Below are 24,642 nucleotides of genomic sequence, written 5' to 3'. Positions count from 1 at the left end.
CAACAAAAAAAAAATAGTGAAATCGGTCCAGCCGTTCACGCGTGATGGCGTGACCAAGGGAAATAGGGATTCATTTTTATATATATTATTACTAATCTATTTTTTTATATTTTCAGATCTGCAGATTGTTCCCCCGTGCTGTACCGATATATCTGAAAGATTTCTTGGACTCTGGACTGGAGGCGCATACGTAAAATTCTAGAAGAATCTATATAATGTAATGCCTTGTAATTAATGTACGCTTGAAGATAGAATTGCGGCTAATATTACAAAATAGAGTTAAATGAAATTGCTACTTGATAACTTTAGATGACCATCAATTTAGGTAATGTGTTAGGTACATCACATTTTGACGGTTTTCTAAGTTGGGTTTTTTCGAAAACATACGGTTAATCTTGAATACTGCATCGCACAAAATAAATTGTCCATTTTCAATATGAAATGTTGGATACAACATATAATGCCAATGCAAATATGACCGACTGTCAATGCATTAAGTTAGGAAAATAAAAAAATAAAATGTCTATTTTGTAACATTAGTGTTTTTGATAATTTTTGTAAATACTTTATGGTTAATTACAAAAAAATATCACGGTTTTAATTGTAATTGTATTTTTATAATATGAGTTTACAATTTAGGAAGATACTTTCTACTATGAGTTTGATTGAGGTCACTCTGAAATTAAAATGTTGCGTTGGTACTTGAAAGTTTTGGAGACATTTTAAATAAATTGATATTTCAAACTTAACTAGGTATATAATAATTTCAAGTATACATTAAAGAATCTCGCGATAGTTTCTTTTAGTTTTAAAGCTAATAGGGCATAGAATATAAAATCTTTTTCCATGCATATAGATACTACTTAGTGCATCCTTCATTGTTTTAGCGGGTATTGCTAGTGGTAGATTTTATTTCCGCCCGGATAACCATCGTACACAAGTTATTAAAACCCGCCATAATGGCCCACGAAAGTGTCGCGTTCCGGGGTCAGCCTGTGTATATACCGTACCAACAGGCCGGCATAATAGTGTCGACTGTCGAGGGGTAATCATCTCTCGTCAGTCGACATACTATTGGACCCTACTACATTTACCATCAGATGTAGTGGAGTAACTTTTCAGTGTCCGTACAGAAAAAACTTCTTCATTGTATCGTCATATTAAGAAAATGAAAATTTCTTTTAGACATGCCACATTTTCTGTTTGTTTAAAAGAAATTTTTACGAAACAATTTATTTAAATACATAAAATATCATCGGGAAATCTCTGATGGTTAGTTTTTAAAGTCGACTTTTTTATAAATAATTCCACTAGGTGATAAGGTTGTCTGAAGTTAAGGATGAATGAGATTTATCATTCTTCCATCTTGCCTGATAACTTATGCTTGCGATTTGTTTTTTTAGATTTTTATTTATAAAACGTTGTTTTTTTTTCTTTATTAAAATGTCAACTTATAAACTATAGGTAAACTTAGAAGAAATTCAATTCTCTATTTCATAATGATAACTTGAAACTATCAAGACATCGTCAAGGACTTTTTTTATAAACTTTCCTTTAAGTATTTTTGTATTACAATTTAAATCGATGTTGTTTTTGATAAGTTTAGACCTGTTTTTAATTTATTTGAAGTACCTTAATAAGAATTTCAACAACAAATATGTTATAATTTTTAAAAAAGAGACTTACATTAGTAATATTTTCAATTAATAAACTACAGAACTTGATATCTTTTTCAAGTATCAAAGTGTATTATATCTATCACATCTTACAAGGTAAAATGAACTAGATACTAACTTGTTTTAGGGCGATTTTATATCCTGGTCATTTGAGTAATCCACTCGTTTGCAATCATGGACTATAATCAAAAATGTTTATTCGTTTCTAAATTTCAAAATTTAGTTCGAAATTCAAATATTAAACGCCCGTTCCAAATTTAGGATATCACAGCGTAGTTTTTTTTTTAAACAATGATGAAAAAGGTAGGTTTGAATTTCTGCATTATTCCTTTGTACGCAGAAAGTAGTCTTTACATGCATTTCATTTTATCCTTTTTTTTTCTTGTCATGTGCCATCGATATCCATCATCCTGCTACACAAAACATAATTTTTTTGCCATGTGTGTCTGTTTATGGTTGTGATAATAATGTAATGTGATTTGTGTACTTTTGTATGGAGTTCAGAATAAAGAATATTTTATAATTTATTATTTTTATTTGATATCTTAACAGAAAAAATAAGAATGTATTAAATGATAAACCAAATACCACATGTCCAGATGCGAAAATGGAACTTTTGTAAAAAAAAAATATGTAATAAAATAATCCTTGCACGAATCGCTGTAACGGGTTTGATGTTGGGTTAACCTAGACTTCACCTACTCTTAAGACCATTAAATCTCCGGGGCTGTCGCGTATGAGCTGAAGAAAGCCAACGTGATTTGGTTGGTTGGTGTAGGGCATATACAGGGGTAGGGACTCGGTCCAATTTTCGCTCGGATGATGCATAACTCCCGAGTGTCGACATTGGGCCGCATGACCGGTGAAATCAACTACCGTTCCATTCAATCCCCAAGTGACGGTAGCAACAATGCGTTTTTCCCCCGTGAAACCATTAGATAAACTTTTGCAAGATGTTTGCAACCGTCACGTAAGGATACAAAGATATTTTTATAACCGCCTTCATCCAAGAATAAAATGCATATCGTCATCGATTCTATTTATTACCTATTACATTTTGATTATTTATAGTAAATATATTTTTTTTACAATTTTCACTACATTTTTAACCGTCTAAGACGTTGTGTTAAATGTAATTATACAGTTGAAATTCACGAATGATACAACACTACTCAATATTTTTCTATATATACTAAAAATACACAAAAAGCTATAAAAAATCTATCCGCTATTTACCCGTCTTGAAATGCTAATCGACTAAACAATTTGTGATAAAGTTGTAATAGTCAGAAGTTTGGGGTTCGGAATTTCGTAACGGGATAAGAAATGATTTTAAAAGCTCTTAAGCTATTGGTGATATGCTATTTAGAACTATATATTGATAAAGTAAGGTATAAAGTAATTTATACAGAGTGTTTCAAAAAGCGCGCGTTGCAAATAATCATACTTGGAGACAGGGTGTTTATTAATTACTACTTGGATAATTGGTTATTGGTAGCTTTTTATAGTTTCTGTACTAATTACACTTGCAAGTGGCATATACTTTTGGCTGGGTTTTATTATTGATATCTCCTTGAAACACTCTATACATAAATCTAAGATAGTAACAAACTATTACTTAATAATAAGACGAAACAAGTATTAAAACTATTTTGTACAAATAATACAATTAGGAAGACAAATAAACGAGACAATGTAAAACATTAATATTTATGTTGAATTATTGGAATATACGACAGTGCAAATAAAATCTTAAATAGAAAAAAAATAACAATCCTAATGAAGTAAAGAATAACAATAAACAGACATGACACGTAATTCAATTTGATAAAATATATTTCTTTTATAGCACATGCTTAAATATGTGATAAATAATTGACTTTATACAGTTATAAGCTTTGCTTGTGATATAATATTATATTGTTTAAATATGCCCTGTATCTAAGAAACTAGGTTTATAAATATTAGTAGTAAGTGCCGAGAAATATGGTTTAGTTTTCGATTATCACTCAAAACTTAATTCCATATTACTCCGGTGCGTTCAGAAAGTGTGATTAAGCCACGGAAATTAGCAATAGTAAGAATGTTCTTCTCTACATTTTGTTGAAAAGTAATATTGGTGTTGTCCGTCAGATTTTTTAATCATATTACCATCACTCACGGTTTGTAGCCGGTGAAGGGGGGCCACGAGGCCCAAAAATTGGTTGCTTGAACCTTTAATCACTCCCAAGTGATTAGAGGATCAAACAAACATTTCTTTTTCAAACGAATATGAATGTCATTCAATGCACATCTTTGTTGTTTTCACCTTCTCAGCCAAGTCAATGTTTTGGGAGGAGGGGGGACCCCACCCCATGCAATCACTCTTAATAAATAGACAAAATACGAGCAGTACACTCCAGATAACTAGCTGGCTTATAATAACCATTCATTTGGTTGCTAGACATGCACTTTTTTTTGTGAAATTATTGTTCCTTATATGAAGAATAAGTCCTTAGATCTTAGGGCATATCTAGAAATTTACGTAGGATAAACTGAAAATAGTTAATTTTAATATACAAGCCTTAATGTTTAATCTAAAGCATTTTAACACGATACGTATGTGACTAAGGAAAGACTGATTTATTTCTAGAACTGGAAAAAGAAACACGAAGAACCAATTTGTTTTAAATATTGCAGAAATATAGCGATTTTCTAATCGTATCAAATTAAATTCGCATATTACTTATTGATGTGTTATAAAACTTAGTAAATATACGAGATCTTATTTATTATTCTATGAGTGTAAACAATCTACTAAGTTTTATTTTTATTACATTTCATGTTTCTCTATAAATCAGTATTTCCTCGCTTTGTTACTCATATCTGGTCCTCTACATCATCAACCCTTCCATGAATAAGCTATAGAATTACAATATTCGGCAGTAAATTTTATTGCACATTGTACTGAGAAAAAAAGAAAAGTATTCTCTCTTTAAATGGTAGTAAATATGGATTTAGAAAGAGATAGATCTCACCAGCTTTGTAGAGGCTGTCTCTATCACTCAAAACTATATGACGTTTTGTAACTGACTTTTAAACGATTTCTATAGAGCAACGCAATGTGTAATATTTACTGCCGAGTACTGTAACACGCGCCATCTAAGCATATTCAATATCCAACTTGTACGTAAAATAAATGCTTAGCACTTTGGCACCAAAAATATATATCTCATTTTAAATAATTCAAGCTCCGCAATTACATTCATTTATTTTTGTACATATTTTGGGAAATTTTATACTTCACTACACGAATATAAGAATTTTAATTAAATTAAGATAATGGAATTTACTGAAACCTTCATGAAACAACTGGAAAGACGTTAGGTATCAAAATTACTATACGTAAAACGGATTGTATCTTTATATTGAGTGCGTACCGCCATTTTAATTCTTTACTAATTAAATAAAAAATGTATATTCAATTTTGAAAATCGATAAATGAATGAATACCAAGTGCATTTAGTAGGCGGGCTATGACATGTACTTGCGCAAAAAATTCAACATCATTCAGCAATAATGCACAATTTAAACATAAATAATTTCACAGTAATTTCTGTTATTATGACTAGAAACCTACAAAATAACGCGACCTTTTTGGTTTATAACGAGTATAAAATCGACTGACGAGAGATGTTTTCTCTCTCGATGGTAACCAGAATCTGTCTACTTAAAAATGTATGGTAAGCTAAAAGAAAAATCCCCTCAAGACAAATTTGATCTATGTTCGCTAGACTGTACTGTACGAAATAACATACGTAGGTACATTAGAATATGTCCACGTCCTTCAAATGTTGGTAGTTGCGATCCCAATACCCGCCGTTGTACAGCCAGTCCTCTTGCTTCGTATACGGATTTGTGCCTTGACTGAACCACCTGGAATTTGAGTATAGTTAAGCTTGCGCCTTATGGCGTCGTATGTAAAGACATATACGTTTAATGGCATCAATTATTGCATTAATCGAAAGGAATTGTTGGTGAATGAACTTGACCACGTTTATTCAACATTTATCCTATTTCAGCAGTGCGGGATTTGTCAATAACCAGGGCCAGCAGCGACCTAGGACGCAATACTTGCAATCAGAATCCTTTTCTTGAAGAGAAGTTCAGATTTGCCACTGATTCACATCAAATTAAAATAGAGTCAAATTTAATGGTTGTTAAAAACTCAATCTCCAAAACCGATCTGTATTACCTCGGCTGCCAAGCTTCAGTAGACTTCTTGAGCAGCTTCCTCGCCGCCCGCTGTTTCTCTTCAAGCCTGGTTTTCTCCGCAGCTGCAGCGTCAATATCTCCCTGTTCCAGGAGCCTCACGTCTGGCCTGAGGCGGCTGTCGGTCGGGCACAGCTGGCCTTTCATGCCCGGCTCTAATTCGTTCAGAGACATTGCGAACTCCGTGAATTGGTAGTACTGGAAAGGATGGAGTATGAGGTTTAAGGACCTGTTCATCAATAAAAAATGTATGGCTAAAGGTAATACGTTCTAGAGTAGGAATCATTTTTAATTGTTTTTTATACATCGTGCCACATGCACGGCAAAGTGGTCCCACTCCACCTGATGGTTAGTGGGTAGGGTCCAATAGAATGTCGCCTGAAGAAAGATCACTACCCGTCGACAGTCGACACAATTATGCCGGCCTATTGGAGCCGGATATACACAGGCTGATTTCGGAACGCGACACACACACGTGGGCCACTATGTCGGGTACCGGATAGCCCAGATGGCGGATATAAAATACATCCTACCACCAGCAAAAATAAATGGCTCATAAAATCCAGTTAAATTTTGTGGTTGGAGTTAATTTGTATTTTTTATACTTAATTATTATATTACGATTTATACATAATATAGTCGTGATAGAGAAATTGTGATACCTGAGCACTATTCGCCGGTCTGGGCCGCGCTTCCCACAGCGACACAGAGCCCGGTATGTCGATGTTGAACGACTCGTCTGGTTTTGGAACATCTTCCGAGGTCTCTGGTTCTTCAGGCTGAAATAAAAAAATTGTTACTGGATGATAGGTTTAACAGGTACTTAACAGTTATAGAAAGCGTGGTGCCTAGTTGTCAATGGTTGGAGCTAGTGTTTTCCCGCAGTACTGGCCCCAAGCATAGATTTTTTTATCCGTAGATTATTGACTACGGCTGTCAGGGAAAATATAGCTTTCTATTAGTAAATTAATTCACAAAATTGGATCAGCACTTATATCATCATCATAATCATCAGCCACATAAAGTCCACTGCTGAACATAGGCCTCCCCCAAAGATTTCCAGACGGACCTGTCGAAAGCGGCCTACATCCGTGTTCCTGCCACCTTTATAACACATACTTATATAGGTATACATATACATGTTGACCTATATTATAGTCCTTATAGGCAGTAGTTATGCTGTCATACCTCCTGTATGGACATGGACCGCAGAGCGCCGACTTTGAAGCTGTTCAGTTTAGCGAGCACCTTCTTCGGCGTGTGAGAGGGGGTGTGCGCCCCTCCCGCCTCCTCGCCCTTCTCCCGCGACCACTGCTCGAACGCGCTTGCGCTGCAGCACTTGATGTACTCCGTCCATTTTCCATACAGGAACCGAAGCCGCTTCTTACTGTAACGGAATATACTTGCGAGCAAAAAGCCAACCCACTAGCAAACAAGTATGAAAACATCTCGATATAGAACTTTTTTTAATACACACAAGCGGTGAAACGTTAGTAAATAAAGTATTATAAAATAATACAAAATAATAAACGACATGTCCAAAACCGGTTTTTTATTCGACAGAAATTCTAACCAAGGAAATTTATAATATATATTTTGATAGAAGACTTAAAAATTTGTATTGAAATATATGAATTAATTTTAAAGACCTCCGATTCTGAGATTTTTGTAATTATATTTTACTTTGATATTAACTTTAAAATGAACTATTTTGAAATATAAATATTGCTACATTTGAATACTCCCGAAAAAAAGTAAAGTTGACAAAAAAATAGTTTATTTTATCTACTGCTTTTCAAACAAATTGGCACAAATTAGCCGAATTGTAAAATCGATACAGCAAAACATAACAAATTGTAATTGAAATTGTCTCTCCAAAAAACCGTGAATAAAAATTCAAAACTAAAAGCTACTTAAGTAAAAAAAAAACAAAGTCTATGTAGTTATTCCACCTCTTTTGACGAAAAATGAAATTATTTTTACTTCACCACGAGATGTCTTTCCTTTTCATATACCTAAATGGAGGTGTCTAAAATTATTCTCTTATTGATTCCAAGTTCCACATTTTTTCCACTTTATTATGCCATAAGTTTGAGGTTGGTTGGAATTTGAGCGAAATAAAGAACCAGCGCCCATACAAAAAAGCGGACATGTTCTTTGCTAGTGGGTTGGCATTTTTGCTCGCAAGTATACTTATCAGCTTTGATAAATTAAATGTCTAGATGGAGTGACGCTTCAATGATACTAAAACAAATAGGCCCACTATTACAAGCGTAGTGTATGTGACAGCTACGTCATACGCTGTCCCTGCGTAGTTCTACTTAGCTTTGTATACGTGCATAATGATATTGCATGTTTCCTATTAAAATGTGGAGAAAATGATTTTAATGTAATACAAAAAAATAATTGACACGCACCAAAATATTTAATTTCTCCGATTATATTTTGTAATAATTCTAATAATAATAATTTTATTAAATTTATATTTATAGATTGATTAAATTTAAATTTATATACGCAAGTCCTGAATCCCAATTATTTTACCCCTGGAATACCGGGTAAGTGACGCTTCGGTGCCGCCATACATTTGAAAAAATAAATTTAATATGTAATTAATGGTGTTTAAATTTTTACACGACAGAACAATAGTAAAATTATTTTGTAAAGTAATTTAATTTACCGATTTCATTCATTTTCCTTCCAGTATTATATATGAGTCTATGCTCGAAGCGCACTGAGCACGGGAAGGCGATGTAGAGGCGAAAAGTCCTCTATTTTTTAGACGCGTTTGAAGCTCTCAGTGTCTATCTAAACATTTTCTCAATCAAAGCCTATCGGCTAGCACAAATTCAAGACATCACCGAGTGGTTTTTTTTTCTCAAGAAATTAGGGGGGGGGGGGACTATTGATTATCAAGAAAGAGATGTTAGCTCGATTTTTTGATAAGGAGTAACTAAGCATTGAACCCGCACTTACTACGCACCAGTCAAACCTCATAAGAACTATAGATTTATACGTAAATATCAACTAAATCGTAGGTACAAGTTCAAGGGACAAAAGCTGAGACTGCATGGTTCAACAGTTTGCCCTTTTTAACTTGTATACAGGGTCATTTTAACATTACATTACTAAATAAAATGTCATGGACCTTACAATAATTTACTTGAACCCTAAATGTAACTTAAAAGTTTCGAACAAATAAATTTCAATAAAAAGTAATTTTAATTTTACACGCCCTAATGCCACCATTACTCTAAGAGAATATCGTCGCAGCGACATCACACTTTCAATCAGAAATACAATCACACACACACGTAATATTCGGACTAAACTACAAAACAAAAAAAAAGAGTAAACTAAAACTGATTCTTGGTGAAAATATGTAACATTCATGAATGATTTTTGTCAAAATCTTAGCAGAGATAAAGGCGAGTATGATATTTCATTTATTAACGCAGTGTTAAAATGACCCTGTTTTAGCCAATCAAAGCGCTCTTTTCAACTTGCATATGGATATTTCAAGCCAGGCACCATGGTCGTGTCAACATGTAGGCACACACACCCAACCAAAACGCCGAAGGTACCAACCTATAACGTTGTCTCATGCATTATTTTCTTCCCACACGCTCGACTCTCATCAAACCTTCTTTTTCACTACGACGTGAAATCACCGCAACACAACTTATTACGATATACTTTTAAACTTCCAACCAATCATCCTCGACTACCTTTTTCATTAAAAATATCCTATCTAAGCATAAGACTCGAATCATTTGTATAAAGCAACTGCTAAGCCGAGTGTTAGTAATAAACTTCGTCAATCGTTTGTATGAAATGTCATAGTGGCTGTTCGTGACCATTGTTCGGATTAGCTAGTTGCGTATATATATACAAATAATATATTTAAATCCAGACACAATTTCAGCGCATCAGAAATCGACATAGAAGAGCGTCTAATAATAAGTAATTAATAGTCTATAACATTCTAAGAAAGCTAAAAAAACAGATGACCTTTCAAGAACAGACAGAACAGACAGCTTACAAATGGGAAATGGATAAGTGACCATGAATTAAAAATCATCAAACGAACAAGTAGGAACACGTTAAGTCAACAGTGTGCATTTTATTTTAAATGTATGTGATAGAGATGTAAACGCGTTGTAGATCTTTAACTAAATCGGGGAACTAAGAGCGAAGTATCTAAAACGTAAGAAAATCTTCTATCCTTCACATCATACATCGTAACATATACCATACAAACAATTTCCTCTTTCTATGATCTTGATAAGTTGGATTAGCTCATATTTGCGACTAGTTGCTTCTATTTCTTTCTCTCTTCCTTTCGCATATTCCATTAATAAAATTCTAAGTCTTGTCTACCATCTCTTTCTTTTTAATGAGTGAACCATTAGCGGTTATACTTAGAAACTCATTATCAAATAGTAATACCTACCTGGCATCTACTATAAACCCGTCGACTCGGTGAAGGTCTCTGTTGTTGAATCCAGCTGGCTTGAAGACGAGGTTGGCCTTAAGCCCTGCTCCGCCGTGGCACGTCACCTCCATGGCGCCGTACTGCTCGATCCACAATTTCCCCACGATCACATTGTGGACCACGCAATTCACGTTGGTCCAGGTGTAGGCTTCCCCCCACCTGCGCGAATGGTGTGATTATTTGTCATTTAGTAGGTCAAATTATCATAAAACATGCAATTACTCAACGATACATATTTAATGCTAAACTGTTGCATTATACTTAAAAATGTAATTATCAATTCCACATATGACTTCTATAATTTATTTCATTCGATATAAGGAGAATTATACCTTGGCAATTCCACGGTCACATGACCTTTGGGCTGAATCTCCACACTCTTGCCGCAGAACTTCAATTTGGGATGGACTGAGCCGTGGAATACAAAATGCTTGCTGTCAGCGTGGAATGCGGACACAGGCGGGTGATGAGACACCTGTGAATGATGTCATATGAACCTAAAGGCTTATACGGACACTCAAATAGTATCAATGGGATTGAGTTTGAGGTTTGGACAGGAGCTTTCTAATCGCACGTAGTAATCCTGATATGTAGAGTTCGAAAATTAATTTCTGCTACGTCATTATTTCTATTGCGAAAAAGATTACCTACATCCGTTATGTTCATGGATACTCTATAAAATATTACTGAGCAGCTATTATTTAACGCTGTTTGATGTGGACGATTAAATACTTAGCTCTTGTTAGTTTGTTATAATACAGACGGTACGAGACGGTATTCAAATTTTGGGTTACAGAATTTCTGAATACTTATGGTTAACCTATTTTTCCATTGGCTACAGAGGCCCCGTAATTACATTGGCTACAATTTACAACCAAATGCAAAACAAAGAATGTGTGAAGAAAGTTTGAAAGAAAATTTGATTTCTATATGTTCAAATGTAGAAAACATACTTAAACAAAATATATCACGTCTCCCATGAGCACTTAATAAAACAGCTCTGCAGTAAATACAATTAAAAAATCTTTAAACTGGTTGTTAATTGGCCATTATAAAATGTAAGTTAATTAAAACTTTTAAACTCAATTATCTTAAGTAATAACTGTACCCAAGTTTCACATTTAAAGTTTGATACTTCTTGCCTTCCTTGCTACAGAATGTACATTATTTATGATACAAAAGTGTGAAAGATGTTTGGATTTGCAGATGATTTTAAACCTTTCGATGATTGCTGATAATAAACGGATTGGTTGATGATAAACGGAGAGGGTGAATAAATTTAAAATATTATTTTACATGTTTGCCCCCTACCTAATCATGGGCCAAAACATATATGGCGAAAAGCATACCCTGATTGAACTTCTGCTTACCCTTTCAGGGATAATGACGTAGTGTATGTGTTATTTATTGACCCGTAACATAACAATTCTAAATAAACACATTGTATGTACCCAAAAAACATAATTTATAGTATGAAATCTTCAGGGTGCGAAACTGTCTCGCATCACCGGATTTTACCCTTTAGGTAAACAAACTCCGTACCAAAATAAAATAGAGGTAAATCTAATAAAACAGAATAAGCCTTACCTGCACGAATTTCTTAACACAATTTGCTTCTCACATACCCAGGAAAACAAACATTCCTTCCCCTTATTTTCCTTTTGCCGTTTCTCAAACCGCTCGGGGCTTTTTGCTATCAAATTAGACTACGAGATCGCTGATTGTGGATCAAATGCCTATTCTGTTGTATTATTAAAGTTGTTAACCTCATACAGCGGTTCTTATATCGCGAGATTCGATTTATTGATAAAGATAATAAAGTTGATTATGAAAAAGAAATCCAGCTTGATTTCGAGTTCTTTTAGACTAGATATATGCATGGGTGGCATTTTAAGGCTTTTGTATTTTACAAGAATATATTTTTTAACTTCATACTTCCTAGGCTCTGCTTAATCCAAGGTTTCTTTGGTTTATCCATTGTTTTTTTTTTTTATTATTCTTTTACTAATGCCAAGTATATGCCCTAACAAAACTGAGTGGGTGATACAAAACAGCTCCCTAAAATCATTTACTTAACAAGCTTACCCTCTAATTTAATGAAGCGGAACCCACCTGTTCACAAACCGCCCTGAACTCTGGCCTTTCCAGTTCGTACGTCTCGCCCAGCAATGGGTTGAATGGCTTGCCCAAACGCTCCCAGTTCGAAGCGAGGGCACTCACTGCGAACGCTAATGGATAAAAAGTTTTATTTAATGTTACTTTATAAATAGCTATTACTGAAGAGGAAATGCTAAAAGAAAAGTTAGTGATAGTGACTATGGTGGTTAGCGGCAAGGAGCACCATGTCTGTGTATGAAAAAGTATCCGTTGAAAAGCGACTAATTGGTGGCGCTATGGTAGCAAATGATCCAATTTTATAGTGCCAAAAGTTATCGGAATACGATAGTGAATAAATCTTACAGAAGTTTAATAGGTTAGGTTTGTAAAATTATTTTGGACTACGTTAATAGTTGAGGTTTTATAGACTGCAGTTTCATGAATTACACAAGTCACCAGAGATAACTAATTTTTCAACTGAGCACAATTCACACCGTTTACAACTGCTAACTTCATATCATACTTTTATGCTATACTAGCGATATTTTGGATATATACGATGATGGACGGTGGTACCTGTTTCTACCCTCCACAATAGCAAAGGATATTTATACAATTAGTTCAGTACGTAATAATCACGGACAAAAAAATTTTCAAACATACAATCCGCTACATGTTTAAAAAAGTAGGAGAACAATTCTAAAAGTAGAACAGTCAGAAAGATAAGGGTTAATGAGGCACATAATGAGGCACGAACGCTGGAACTTTATTATATTTACAATATTTAATATAACATTGTTTTACTTTGTATTTAAAATAAGTAAAAACATATTTAGTTATGAAATTTACTGTATAGTTTTTATGCATAAACCATGAAACAATCGGGCAAGTCATCTGTAGCGTCCAGCCTAAAACATAATGAAATGTAGGGAAGGGTGGTTCATTTATTTCAGGATATAATACAATACAAAACACAACAAGCAAGCTTTGCTGGTGTTAGGATATATTTTATATCCGTCCGGTTAGCGACCACCATACACAAGGTGTTAAAACCCGCCATAGTGGCCCACATAAGTGTGTCGCGTTCCGGGATCAGCCTATGTATATCCGGCTACAACACGCCAGCATTATTATGTCGACCGTCGAGTGGTAATCATTTGTCGTCATTCGACATTTTATTGGACCCCACTCCACTTACCATCGGGTCGAGTGGGGTCACTTCACCGTGCTCATATAGAAAAAGCTGCCACTTAGATTTTTTATACAACAGTTTCATTACCTCGATCAAGCCGGCTTGAATAAAGACATTACCTGCAATATACTCCATCCTGGCAACAGGATCGCTTTGCTCCGACGCCATCCGCAGCAGATGAGCGTACTCGAGGTACTCCAGCATGCGCTGGAGGAAGGACAGCGGCTCGTTGAACACCACCGGCATGGTTATCTTGGATAGCTCTTTGCCGACGCAGTTCTTTAGTACTGACCACAGGGAGAAGTCGCCGCGGCTAAACTGGGCCACTGGGAGTGAGGTCCTGAGGGAGAAAGAAGAGATCAGAAATCGATCGTTTACAAGATCTTGTATTAGCTGTTCCAGAAACGTAGCAAATAAACACAATTCTAGAAAAGACAAGAATTATCTTTAGCAAATATTCCCATTTCGTAACAAATACGTTCGTGCAAATATACATCAGTGAATTCACCAGTAGCATCAGAAACTTATAAAACTCGAAACAAAATAACCATACTATTTAGGCAAAGCCCTTTAAGCCAACGAAATAGGCACATTGCCCAAAGTCCGTATTATCATAACACCACCAAAACGAGATTATGGTAAACAAAAGCAAATTTGAACTAAACCTACGCATCCATTTCAAAGGGTTCCAAGTAATTTATTAGTGTGAAAATGTTGGCGACAAATAAAAGCGAGGGCCAACGTATTTGGGCCAAGGTCTCTTGCTCTTTTGCCTTCAGGGCTTTCGTAAGATTGTTACGCTCGATTTCATTTCAGAATTATTGGAAACACTCGTAAATATTTTCGTATATAAATGCGGATAAGAGTTTAATATTCATAGATCACGGATGTTTAAGTTTATAAATTCGATAATTGTATTAAAATTTTACCTAACTACCTATAACTAAGCTTGTGCTTACCTACCTACGATTTCACTGTAATGAAGTTTCCTGACTATATATCATTAAAAGAGCATTTTTGCCACATTATTATGATGATATATTTAACATTTCGCGTTACTGCATGTTGTGTTCTGAAATGCGTACCTACCAATCTAAAAATACCTTCAAATTTTGCTATGTTTATTTACCTAACACAACACAATACCCATTAACTTGTACCATTTTGTCATCAACCAGTAAATAGGCACATAAGATATTACAAAAACATTACTGGAAAAGGTCCATAAGCGGCTCATAAATCTAAAAACTGCGAGATGGCGGCGCTCGTTCAAGGTCGGCTCCCGGATCGATACGCTCACAACATTTGGACCCCAGCGACTCGTCATTATAACTACAACTTTTTCCTCATAATGAGTTTTGTTCCATAATATAGTTGTCTTTGGAAGTTTAGCGTCTTTTTTTCTTTATATGATGTTCTAGCTAGTTATGTGGGTTCTTCTTTTGGAGATAAGATATTTTGGCGATAAATTACTAGTTGCAATATTAATTTTCGTTTTTATCTACCTTTTTAACTTCAAAAGTCCCTTAATAAGCACGCACTTAAAAAAACCACACAGCTATTATAGACAAACTAAGAACCGACCTTTGTTAATAATTAGCCCCTTAAATTAGGAGGTAAAAGAACCTATAATTAAAGCATTACATGCTGAAACGTATTTATAATATATTGTTAGAAACAATATTAAATACTAACTAAGGCTTGGTTGAAAATGAGAGAAAAAAAATTGTAAGTAGGTAATAGTATGTAATTTACAATTGTCTACAACAAGTCACAGATGATATATTTGTACACCGAACTCTATCCAGTAAATTTCCTTACTTTACTTGCGATATTTGAAATACATCTCTTGCAATCAAATATTTTGCCAACCGATCTTTGTTTCCATTCAAACTTAAATGTACAACTCTTAAATAATAAACGATGGAAATACCCGTTAATGTCTACTCTTTCCAACCGTCATAACTAAATTACACTTTCATAACTTTAGATTACTTTAGAATTAAAAAACTTTCTACCCATTATTCAGTGACAGTGATAGAACGACTTATAAATATTTATTTGCTTATAAAACTTGAACAATCTTACGTCCCTAAAGAAAGGAAAAACAAAAAGGATATTGATATCGGGGAATGTAATAGAATGTATCAGGTGCGAATTGAATTTCAGAAATATCGTGTCATTTGGAGCTGAAATTCGCACGAAGGCCTCGAAAATATATTACGGTTCTTGCGTTAAACCAATATGAAATAACAAAACTCATAAAAATATAACCAAAAAGCTTTAATTGGCATTATGGACCCATTTAGTCGAAGACGCCATACCTATTACGACAATCGCCTCAATATCTCCAATTCCAATAAAAAAGACGTTTCGAATAACGAAGTTTTTTGTTCCAAAGAACCGTAATGTCATTATTCTAATATATTTGAGAACTTTTGCAGCAATTCAGCGTTTTTATTATTCGACCCGATAGCTTTAAACTTCAAATTTAATAAAATGCAGACTTGCATGAATTATACATTAAATGTCGTAGAATAATAGCAGTTTTATTCTTTACATAAATCTTTGTAAAATGACGAGTTATGAGTTAGATTTTTAGCATTATTAATGTTGTAGAAACAGCCGCTTTAATAACAACTTATTAAGGTGCATCCAACCAATACAAAGAGATTACCGTGAACTCTCAAATCCAATAAAATACCCTGACACTAAATCATTTCTACCCATGACTCTTCAAAATATAAAACATAAAAAACATACTAGCCAATAATACCAATCAATCACAAAGAGTAACAAAATATTCACCACGTCGAAACGGTCTCCCAAAGGGTTCATAAGCCGAGCGGTGTCCGATCGATCGCTCCCTACGGAATTAGACCTTGGATTTACAACCCTCAGGCGAGTTATATCGCAGATTTTAGTTAATAAATCACCATACTAGCAATATCTGTGATTAACATTGATTGGCGTACTTTGACAATTATGGTTTGTTATTTCAACACATTTAGTCTATTTTACATCGGTTAATTTTTACTAGTTTTAATAATAGTCAAAGGAAATATTAACAAGAGAATAGAGTATACCAACTCATAAGAGAAGCTGGGAGGCATTGATAGTTCAGTTTTTGATGTAGATAATTAAGTGAAATAAATAAGTATTTGTATGCATCAAAATGACGAGTGACTTTTTATGCACAAAATTATAGTTGGGTTACAAGATTGTAATACATTATTCTACTACCATTTAGATACATGTTAGTATTATCCGTAGTTAACTAATACTGATTTTTCGTAACATATTGATGGGGCACACCAAAATATCTTTTATCATGAATGTGTTGTAAAACTCCGTACAATTCCCAGCACTGTTGTTCCTAATTAACTCCCCTAACCTCAAACGAGATGTTTGAATCACTGTACACGTAATCAAGTCGCGAACCTTGGCTGTTGCCTATAAAATTTTCCCTTATCATACTTCCATCTTGGAAAATTATGCAGATACAAACGAGGTTACCGCTGTCGGAGCGGTAAGTAAATTACCATCTTGGGTACAGCGGTGGAAGCACTAACTTCATCCTTAAAGAATATAGGAGATAGGTAAGATGGTATAAGTAATAGTTAATACTTTTTGCTCTTGTATTTTCGATTGAAGTTCATAGTGAAGTTAGTGTAGATAATAAATTATGTAACAAGGCGTGTTTTTACAACACACTTAAAGAAACATCACGACATAATTTCAAATCTAATAATATATCAAATAAACATACTGACAAAAAACATCCAGCGAGTTCCTATTTGCGTTCCTCCATTTGATATAACTAACAAACTCTCTAAAGCAGTGAGCTACAAAAAATACTTAGAACTTAAGAATCCAAACGTACCCTTGTCATGATTTATTACAATTTTCTTTTCTGCAAACAAATCATTTCACACAAAAAAATCTCTACAGAAATAACGTTCTAGTTTACTGGAAGGAATGAAACCTTTACTAGATTTACGAGTGTCTATCCCACTGACCATTAGAGTTCGCAATTGAATTCTCAACGTACGTGGATATATCTAAACCTCGTTTCGGACCGTCTAATACAATTACATTCGCAGTTCCTTATGGATCGAAACGTACCAAACCAATAGAGATACTTAGAAGACGGTCTGTATTCAGTTTACACAACATCCAATGGCGTTGGAAACTGCAAACTTGGCATGATAAAATGACTACACCGTACTTGATAGTATCAATTTTAAATAGACCATGTAGGGATATTGTAGGTTTATTCGCCAGAATTTCGCGCGTCTGCGTTATTTAAATTCGTTTTATGTATGTTTTTTTAATCTTCGTGTTTGTCTTTGTAGAAAACTACATCCCCAATAATGAAATAACTATAAAATATTATTTCCCTCACAAATTTGTTCCCTCTGATTGAAATATTCAAATATTTGACATCAAGAAATGTAATACAATTATAAAGAAATACATTTATCCTCGTTTATATTTACATTGCAGTTAAAAGAATATTCCGTTCAGGCGTTTTATAATACGGGTCGCCTGTGGCGTTCTTACTCAACGCAATTTGCCACGGATAGGCCGGTGAAGGTCGGAATTTAATTTTCTTCCGAGAAGAATCTCCAGAGGCCTTTGCCGGAGGGTTTAAAATAAAATGACATACGCCTTCATATGAAATTGACTTGTGGCATATTTGGAGTAACAAATTTACAAATTATTACAATTTTGCAAAGAGTTCTAAGATTATATAGGGACATTGGGAAAATTGTCATACAAAAATTTTGCGCTTGTGATAGTTACTCAATCTACCGTGTAATAGCAAAACATCAATGTAAAATACTTCACATTTTTTTCATATCACGATTTGCACGTTTTTAATGCGAAAATTAGCATATATATTATTTTTGTATTAATATCTAAGGACGCTGTGACATCTTGTCATACGGATATTTCAAATAAGACAGCGACTTATTCCTAGTGGGCAATTAGTTGTAGAGCAACAATTTGGCCTCAATGTCCCGGTCTAGGTCGATAAATTACTATATAGTTTAATGCCTTTACAATTTCGATATAATTACATTCTCAAGTGGTGTGATACGAATGTTGTAATTCTAAGCGTAAAGAAGAAATTTGGAATTCAAATTACTGTGCAAACGATTCTTAGGGTTGATGTTGATGTGGTTGGAAAGCAGTCTTTTGAATCTGAACTCTATTTCACCAGTTAAATCAAAAGTAATGTAAAAAAAAACTAGCCAACTAGTTTCTAAGCTACATTATTCATCTGATGCAGCAGAATACACCTCTCAGCATTCATATCGTCGTTGAATTATTCATGTCCATTCCATTAGCGACGGTCCACATGTATTGAGTTAGTTAGCTTCCTTGTGTCTGGGACAAAATAAGGAATATTGCGCAATTTATTAAACTTTATTGCAATTACTGATTTATAATATTTTTTGCCTAGAAAAAATACTATATCTATTCATTTACATTATATTTGCCTTCTGATTTATTAACATATTAATATGAAACTTCTTTATTTGCTTGGTTTTGATTTCTGTATAATTTAAATCTTGTAACCTATGCATCGATATCAGCTGCAATTTAAAATATTACAGATTTATTTAATTTAAGTTTTTACTTTAACAAAATTCTTATCATCAAGCACGTAATTAAATGCAGACAAAAATAAATGTTCTTCGATAGATGTTCTGACTCTTTGAGTATTAATTAAAGGCTATTGATAGAATCTATCGTTTCATCAAACAACGCGCAGGGTCTGAATAGTCGATTGATAATTATAATAGGAGACTTAATAGAGAAGTAAATATGTATTAATTAGATTTGAACTCTGACTATAGATACAAGACTGAAGATTGTTCTGCAATATTCCTTTAGGCATTTGCCTTAGAACAAACCAGAAAATGTATCTCTTTGGCTTTTCATTACCATATCAGTATAAAGATTACAATATATAACGGTCCAACATTTTTCATAGAGTTTAATAGTAGTGTTATTATTCTGTTTCAAGTGGTCAGCAATTCGTATTACATTTACTCTGACAACCATATTTTTTAAGTAAACTTAGGTAACCTTCCGCTTTTCTTACCCTCGTAAGGGCGAAGTTCGGAGGGCGCTGGAATAGCAAACTTGGCTAATGACTTCTCAATACTTAGTAACAAAACTCACTAAAGAGGTTTTATATGTATGGAATCCAAGGTATGGAATGAATAAGAATATACTACGCTTTTTAAAATTAATATATTATATTAGAAGAGTTGGATACAGAAGTATTATAATGATTTAATTGTCAAGTTAAAATAACAGTCAGTCACTCAGTAATTTATATTAAAAATGTCTAATTCTTTAAACTATAAACCGCAACTGAACTTTGTCACGAAATAAAAATATCTTGCCCCGACTTCAAGCGTTAAAAGCACAATAAAGAAGTGTTTTCCTCTACTCGAAATATAAGAGACTTCATCCTCGTATTTTAAACGGTCGCCCGGTTTGGGATCAATACGTTCATTCAACCTTGACAGAATCAAAGGCACCCAAGGATTGTGAAAAAATATAATATTCCAGGCAAAATATCAAAATTAACTCAGCCCTCCTTTCAGAAAGTTTTCTAACGGCGCATTATTTAAGCGCTGAGATTGGCATTGTATTCAGCATTCGTCTTTTGTTTAATTTGAGAATGAACAATGATCATTTTGGCTTTTTCTTATTTTTAACAATACATTTTTTAGAAACACTTGTGTAGCGTGAGTCGCGAATAACAAACAAACTCCAGCGCAAACTGTGGTTATGAAAAACTGTAGATTATGAAGATTTCACAGTCCAGGCCGGGTTTTAGAATATTTTAATACAGCTATAAAAAAATGTTACAAAAAAATCTCTATTTCATAATTAAAACTAATTTACAATCATCAATTTGGAGTTTTACTAAAATTAATGGAATGTGCCTTACCCATTATCTTGAGAATGGACATAAACGCGGTCGGAGTTGCAAGCAAAAGTTAGTAAGTGGATACATATGAATCATCCAGCAAGTACAGTATTCCCCGTATGCTATTAAAATTGAATCAGTCGTATCACAGCAACAGACATACAAACACGCAAACACACTTCTCTATTCATATCACCATAAATAATAAAGCAACGCGACGGCTTCATGAACAGAAATAGTCAGTTCTTCAAATATTTTATATTAAAGTTTGAAGATAACTTCGATAGTGAAATCCATTTGATGAATACAGAATTTTACTAAGTTATTTGAGATATTTAATTTGTAAAAGGTTAAGGGTGAAAGGACTAGTCTAGTCACGTTCGATTGTTGCTTTCAATTTTAAAGTAATCTATGTTCTGTAACAAAAGAATTCTCGATTATTTGCTAGATGCCCAAGAACGCCTGATTTTATAAGAGTAGTTACAGTAAAATTTGCTAATGATGATACTATGTTCTTAGATTTTGCACTGCAGATTATAAACAGTGGAGTTGGATTATTTCAAGTAAATAAATTTATAACTCTGTTTTGGGCTATACTATCTATATCAGCGGGTGAAGATTGTTCCTTCCTTCTCCTTGAAACCAGGTAAAATTGGCCTTAAACCTTACTTGCTTATAAAAGGGATTCATTTATAGACACAAACCTGCATTTCATTAGTGAGATGTGATGTCATTCTGACATAGTTGCGTCACAAATTCGCAATGTCCGACATCGACGATGTACACCACAATCCAACAAAATTTACGAGCAACACTAGCACTTTAATCCAAAATAAACTGTGAACCCAAACTTAGATTTCTATGAATACACTGAAGTGTTTTTGAACAAAAGTCTAATCGGTTACCAAAGCGAAAATATTGAAGTCTAAGCTTATGCAAGACTTTACTGCAGAGAAGCCCTCGCAAAACTAACTGTGCCAGATATTGAGACCACGAACTGCGGCTTTAAGAAAGACCTTGGTGTTTATTGTATAGCGCTTATAAGACTGATGGTTCTTATCGGACCCTGAAATAGGTGGAGCCTATGTGATAAATAAGGTACGTAACGTCTTCATTGCTGGAAAGCTATAGCTATACGTAACTTTTTCGATGCTCGAAATGCTATGATAGAGTGAACAACATACAACCATACCTACATACATTATAATCCACACTCCCAAAGCAAAAAGAATTTATTCTTTAAAGAAGGTCACAGTAGGTGTAGATTTGCAGTCATTTTTACTATTTCGAAGAAAATTGATTTTGTTCTAGAAAGTAGATTTTAAAAAAGGCATTATATTTCCTTTAGTCTTTCCATGAGATCCGGCAATCCCCCACGTAGGTATGCTTGATTTTAATAACACATCTTTACATAATTGGTTAGTTAGGATGATAATTGTAACTAAGCAACGTAGAAAATAGAAAATCTCTGGTGGAAAGGAAACCTTAGAGAAGTGGCTACTCTGGTACTCATTAAAACTAATTCCATTTTGATCTCTGGAAACGCAATTAAAGAGGAAACACTGCATGATAAATCGGAGTCTCAGGTACTACATCAGATTATTTTAAATAATTACACTTAACTAATATTATCTTAAAATCATCAGTCTTCTACTCGTAACATTTGGCACCATCTCCATTTTTTCATTTATGCCGTTTTCAAACATATTTCAGAAAAAATCTCTTCTTACTGCTTTTGTATCGTCAACCCCTTCTGAACGATTTACGTCTCCACCATTTCTAGTAAATTCTTATTCCTACATGCATGCTTACTTACCTGTTGTATAAGATGTTTTAACAACTCACCTGTATTTACCCAGATTGGCAGCATCTTCCATCTTACAACCAAACTCCACCCGTTTCCTCTCGGCTCCCTCCGATCACTCGCAAGTTTATCAGAACACTAAAACTTTGCCGGCAACTAACGACATATAGTGAACACAAAAGTTACAACACTTAAATTATTATATTGTCATGTACTGTTTATTTCCATGATTAGTTCATTACACACATCTGGAAATGAGCTGCTAAAAAGTAGAGTTGAATTATATATTATTTTTTCTGTGTTAATAACTGCGATTCGGTTAATTGTAATGGCTTAAAAATAACCTTCGACTGTGCAAAACTCTATTCTTTTACGAGTAAGCAGATACATTTATTTATTGGAATTATTACCAACTACATTTTTTTCATAAAAACAATAAATGAAAACAAGCTTCCAATATTTATCAGTTTTGAAGGTTCTTGATTAAAAAATTATCAATTTCTTAGACTGGTATGACCAAAATACGAATTTGAACGAATATTGAGCATAAATGAACTTCTTCCTAGAATCAGCATTTAATAAAATCCCTGCATTATCTATTAGTATCCAAAAATACTGCAATTTCTCATTGTTTTCAAACTAGCAATAAACGACTATTCGCGACGGCTTAGCACAAAGCCAGGGGAGCAAATATCCCGTCTAACAAAGCGAGCATTGACCGCGAGAGAATAATAACGGAAAAGCTGAAAATGGTGGTAAAACGAGTGTGGGTGCTTTGTTGCGAAAAAATGGCGCTGAGAAAATTAAAATTTTCGGGATATATTCTTTAACGATGACACGAAATTGTTATTGAAAAAGTGATTTATAATTTGATTTTTGTTATAGATAGATATAATGAGGACTACAATAATATTTAAAGGAATGTGAGCATTAAAAACAATATAATTTTGAACGTTAACAATAAAAACCTTTATATAAATTGTAACGTACAAAATCTCCAAGAACAGCTATTATAATAAAATCAATATAAAAAACTTCCTGCGTAATTCATTTTAAAAGTTGAGTGACACGTAAATTGCTCGATTTTATATAAAGATAGAACATTGACTTCAATAAAATGAGATACGATGAATAAATTGAAAGGTAAAATTTTAACGTATACCAAATCAGAACTTGGTTGTATCAAATAGTTGAAATGGAACCTAACCATAAAGTTTCAATAAACTAGGTAACAGATTCTTACACTTGTTCCATAATGCTAAAACAAAGAATAAATACTGCAATAATTTTTATGAACCTATAGACATCCGAATTCCAAGAACCTATTTGGCATGTAGCCAAGTCTTACTAGCAAATACACATCAACATTTTATACTCTTAGAAACAACAGTTCAGACATTATATTACCTTACATTGCAGTTCTTTTATTAATCTTCTTTCTAGTTTCCCATAAAACTTCATTTTTATGGTCTAGAGTCGGTTTGCTTCTGTAGTAAATATTAATATTATATCTAAAGTTCATCCAAAAGTACTTAATGATTTAGCACTGGTATATCGATTGAAAGTTATATTGCTTTTGTAAAGTAAGCAACTGCTTGGAAAGGTTTTAGTGAAAATCCACCGAGCTCGATACTTTTCCGGAAAGTAAAGTTACGCTACTGAACTACAGAGAGGTATCTAAGACTTACATTATTGTTTAATAAAAGCTAAGTTGAGACTGGCAAGTTCTCAATATATTGCACAAGGACTTTCAGATGCGTCTACTCTAGCCACAAAATTCAATAATTCTGTACACATGCAACTTGCTGAGAGTTTCGTAAGATTCAACATTTGAGTTGATTAAGTTTTTATTGAAATTCTCGCAACAAAATAATAATTTTATATACGGTGACATGAGAACGGCGCGCAGTTTTCTCGGAATGAAATTTCTAATGTGACCTGATTTCGACGAGCTTCATGTTAGCTGTCGCTTTGTGGAACTAAATAGACAACAGCGAAAGACGGAAGGCAAACGAGATTGACTTCACACTTTAGACGAACATTTGAGTTTGAAACTGAAAGAGCAGCAACGGTAGTTAAGTTTGTTCGTAAAGACTAAGTGGGAGTTGTTTCAAACTGCTTGATAACTTTAAAGTGCTCTTAAGAAACGCGGATTCATATTTATATTGTTTG

General features: G+C 33.9%; 2 protein-coding genes across 3 annotated transcripts in view; one reads left to right on the top strand and one right to left on the bottom strand.

The window, feature by feature from the left end:
* Positions 1–2,199, top strand: part of LOC115448528 (17-beta-hydroxysteroid dehydrogenase 13) — a 35,332-nt gene extending 33,133 nt beyond the window's left edge. For both annotated transcript variants that reach the window (XM_030175983.2, XM_030175991.2), the window contains exon 8: positions 117–2,199. In XM_030175983.2, the coding sequence (XP_030031843.1) occupies positions 117–194 (78 nt within the window). In that variant the 3' untranslated portion in view covers positions 195–2,199. The remainder of the gene's footprint in view (positions 1–116) is intronic.
* Positions 2,200–2,700: 501 nt separating this feature from the next.
* LOC115448246 (oxysterol-binding protein-related protein 1) lies at positions 2,701–22,728 on the bottom strand. Its single transcript, XM_030175639.2, has 9 exons — positions 22,512–22,728; positions 13,831–14,051; positions 12,535–12,650; positions 10,755–10,897; positions 10,381–10,581; positions 7,116–7,314; positions 6,590–6,706; positions 5,911–6,125; positions 2,701–5,591 (listed from the first exon to the last, which is right to left on the bottom strand). The coding sequence occupies exons 1-9, from the start codon at positions 22,541–22,543 to the stop codon at positions 5,483–5,485; spliced, it is 1,353 nt and encodes a 450-aa protein (XP_030031499.1). The 5' UTR covers positions 22,544–22,728; the 3' UTR covers positions 2,701–5,482.
* Between the last annotated feature and the right edge of the window lie 1,914 nt (positions 22,729–24,642).

Source organism: Manduca sexta, chromosome 25 (assembly GCF_014839805.1).
Source record: "Manduca sexta isolate Smith_Timp_Sample1 chromosome 25, JHU_Msex_v1.0, whole genome shotgun sequence".
Classification (NCBI taxonomy): Eukaryota; Metazoa; Arthropoda; class Insecta; order Lepidoptera; family Sphingidae; genus Manduca; species Manduca sexta.
The sequence above is the reverse complement of the archived record's forward strand: the minus strand, read 5'-3'. Positions and strand labels throughout refer to the sequence as shown.

What these genes read in the sequence shown, in the direction of transcription:
- LOC115448246 (XM_030175639.2), bottom strand. Translation starts at nt 22,543, where the DNA reads ATGGAAGATGCTGCCAATCTGGGTAAATACAG. An exon ending in TCAGGGCGGTTTGTGAACAG is followed by an intron (nt 10,898 to 12,534) that starts GTGGGTTCCGCT and finishes CATCATTCACAG; the next exon opens with GTGTCTCATCACCCGCCTGT. An exon ending in GGTCCATGTCCATACAGGAG is followed by an intron (nt 6,707 to 7,115) that starts GTATGACAGCAT and finishes TTTTTATTTCAG; the next exon opens with CCTGAAGAACCAGAGACCTC.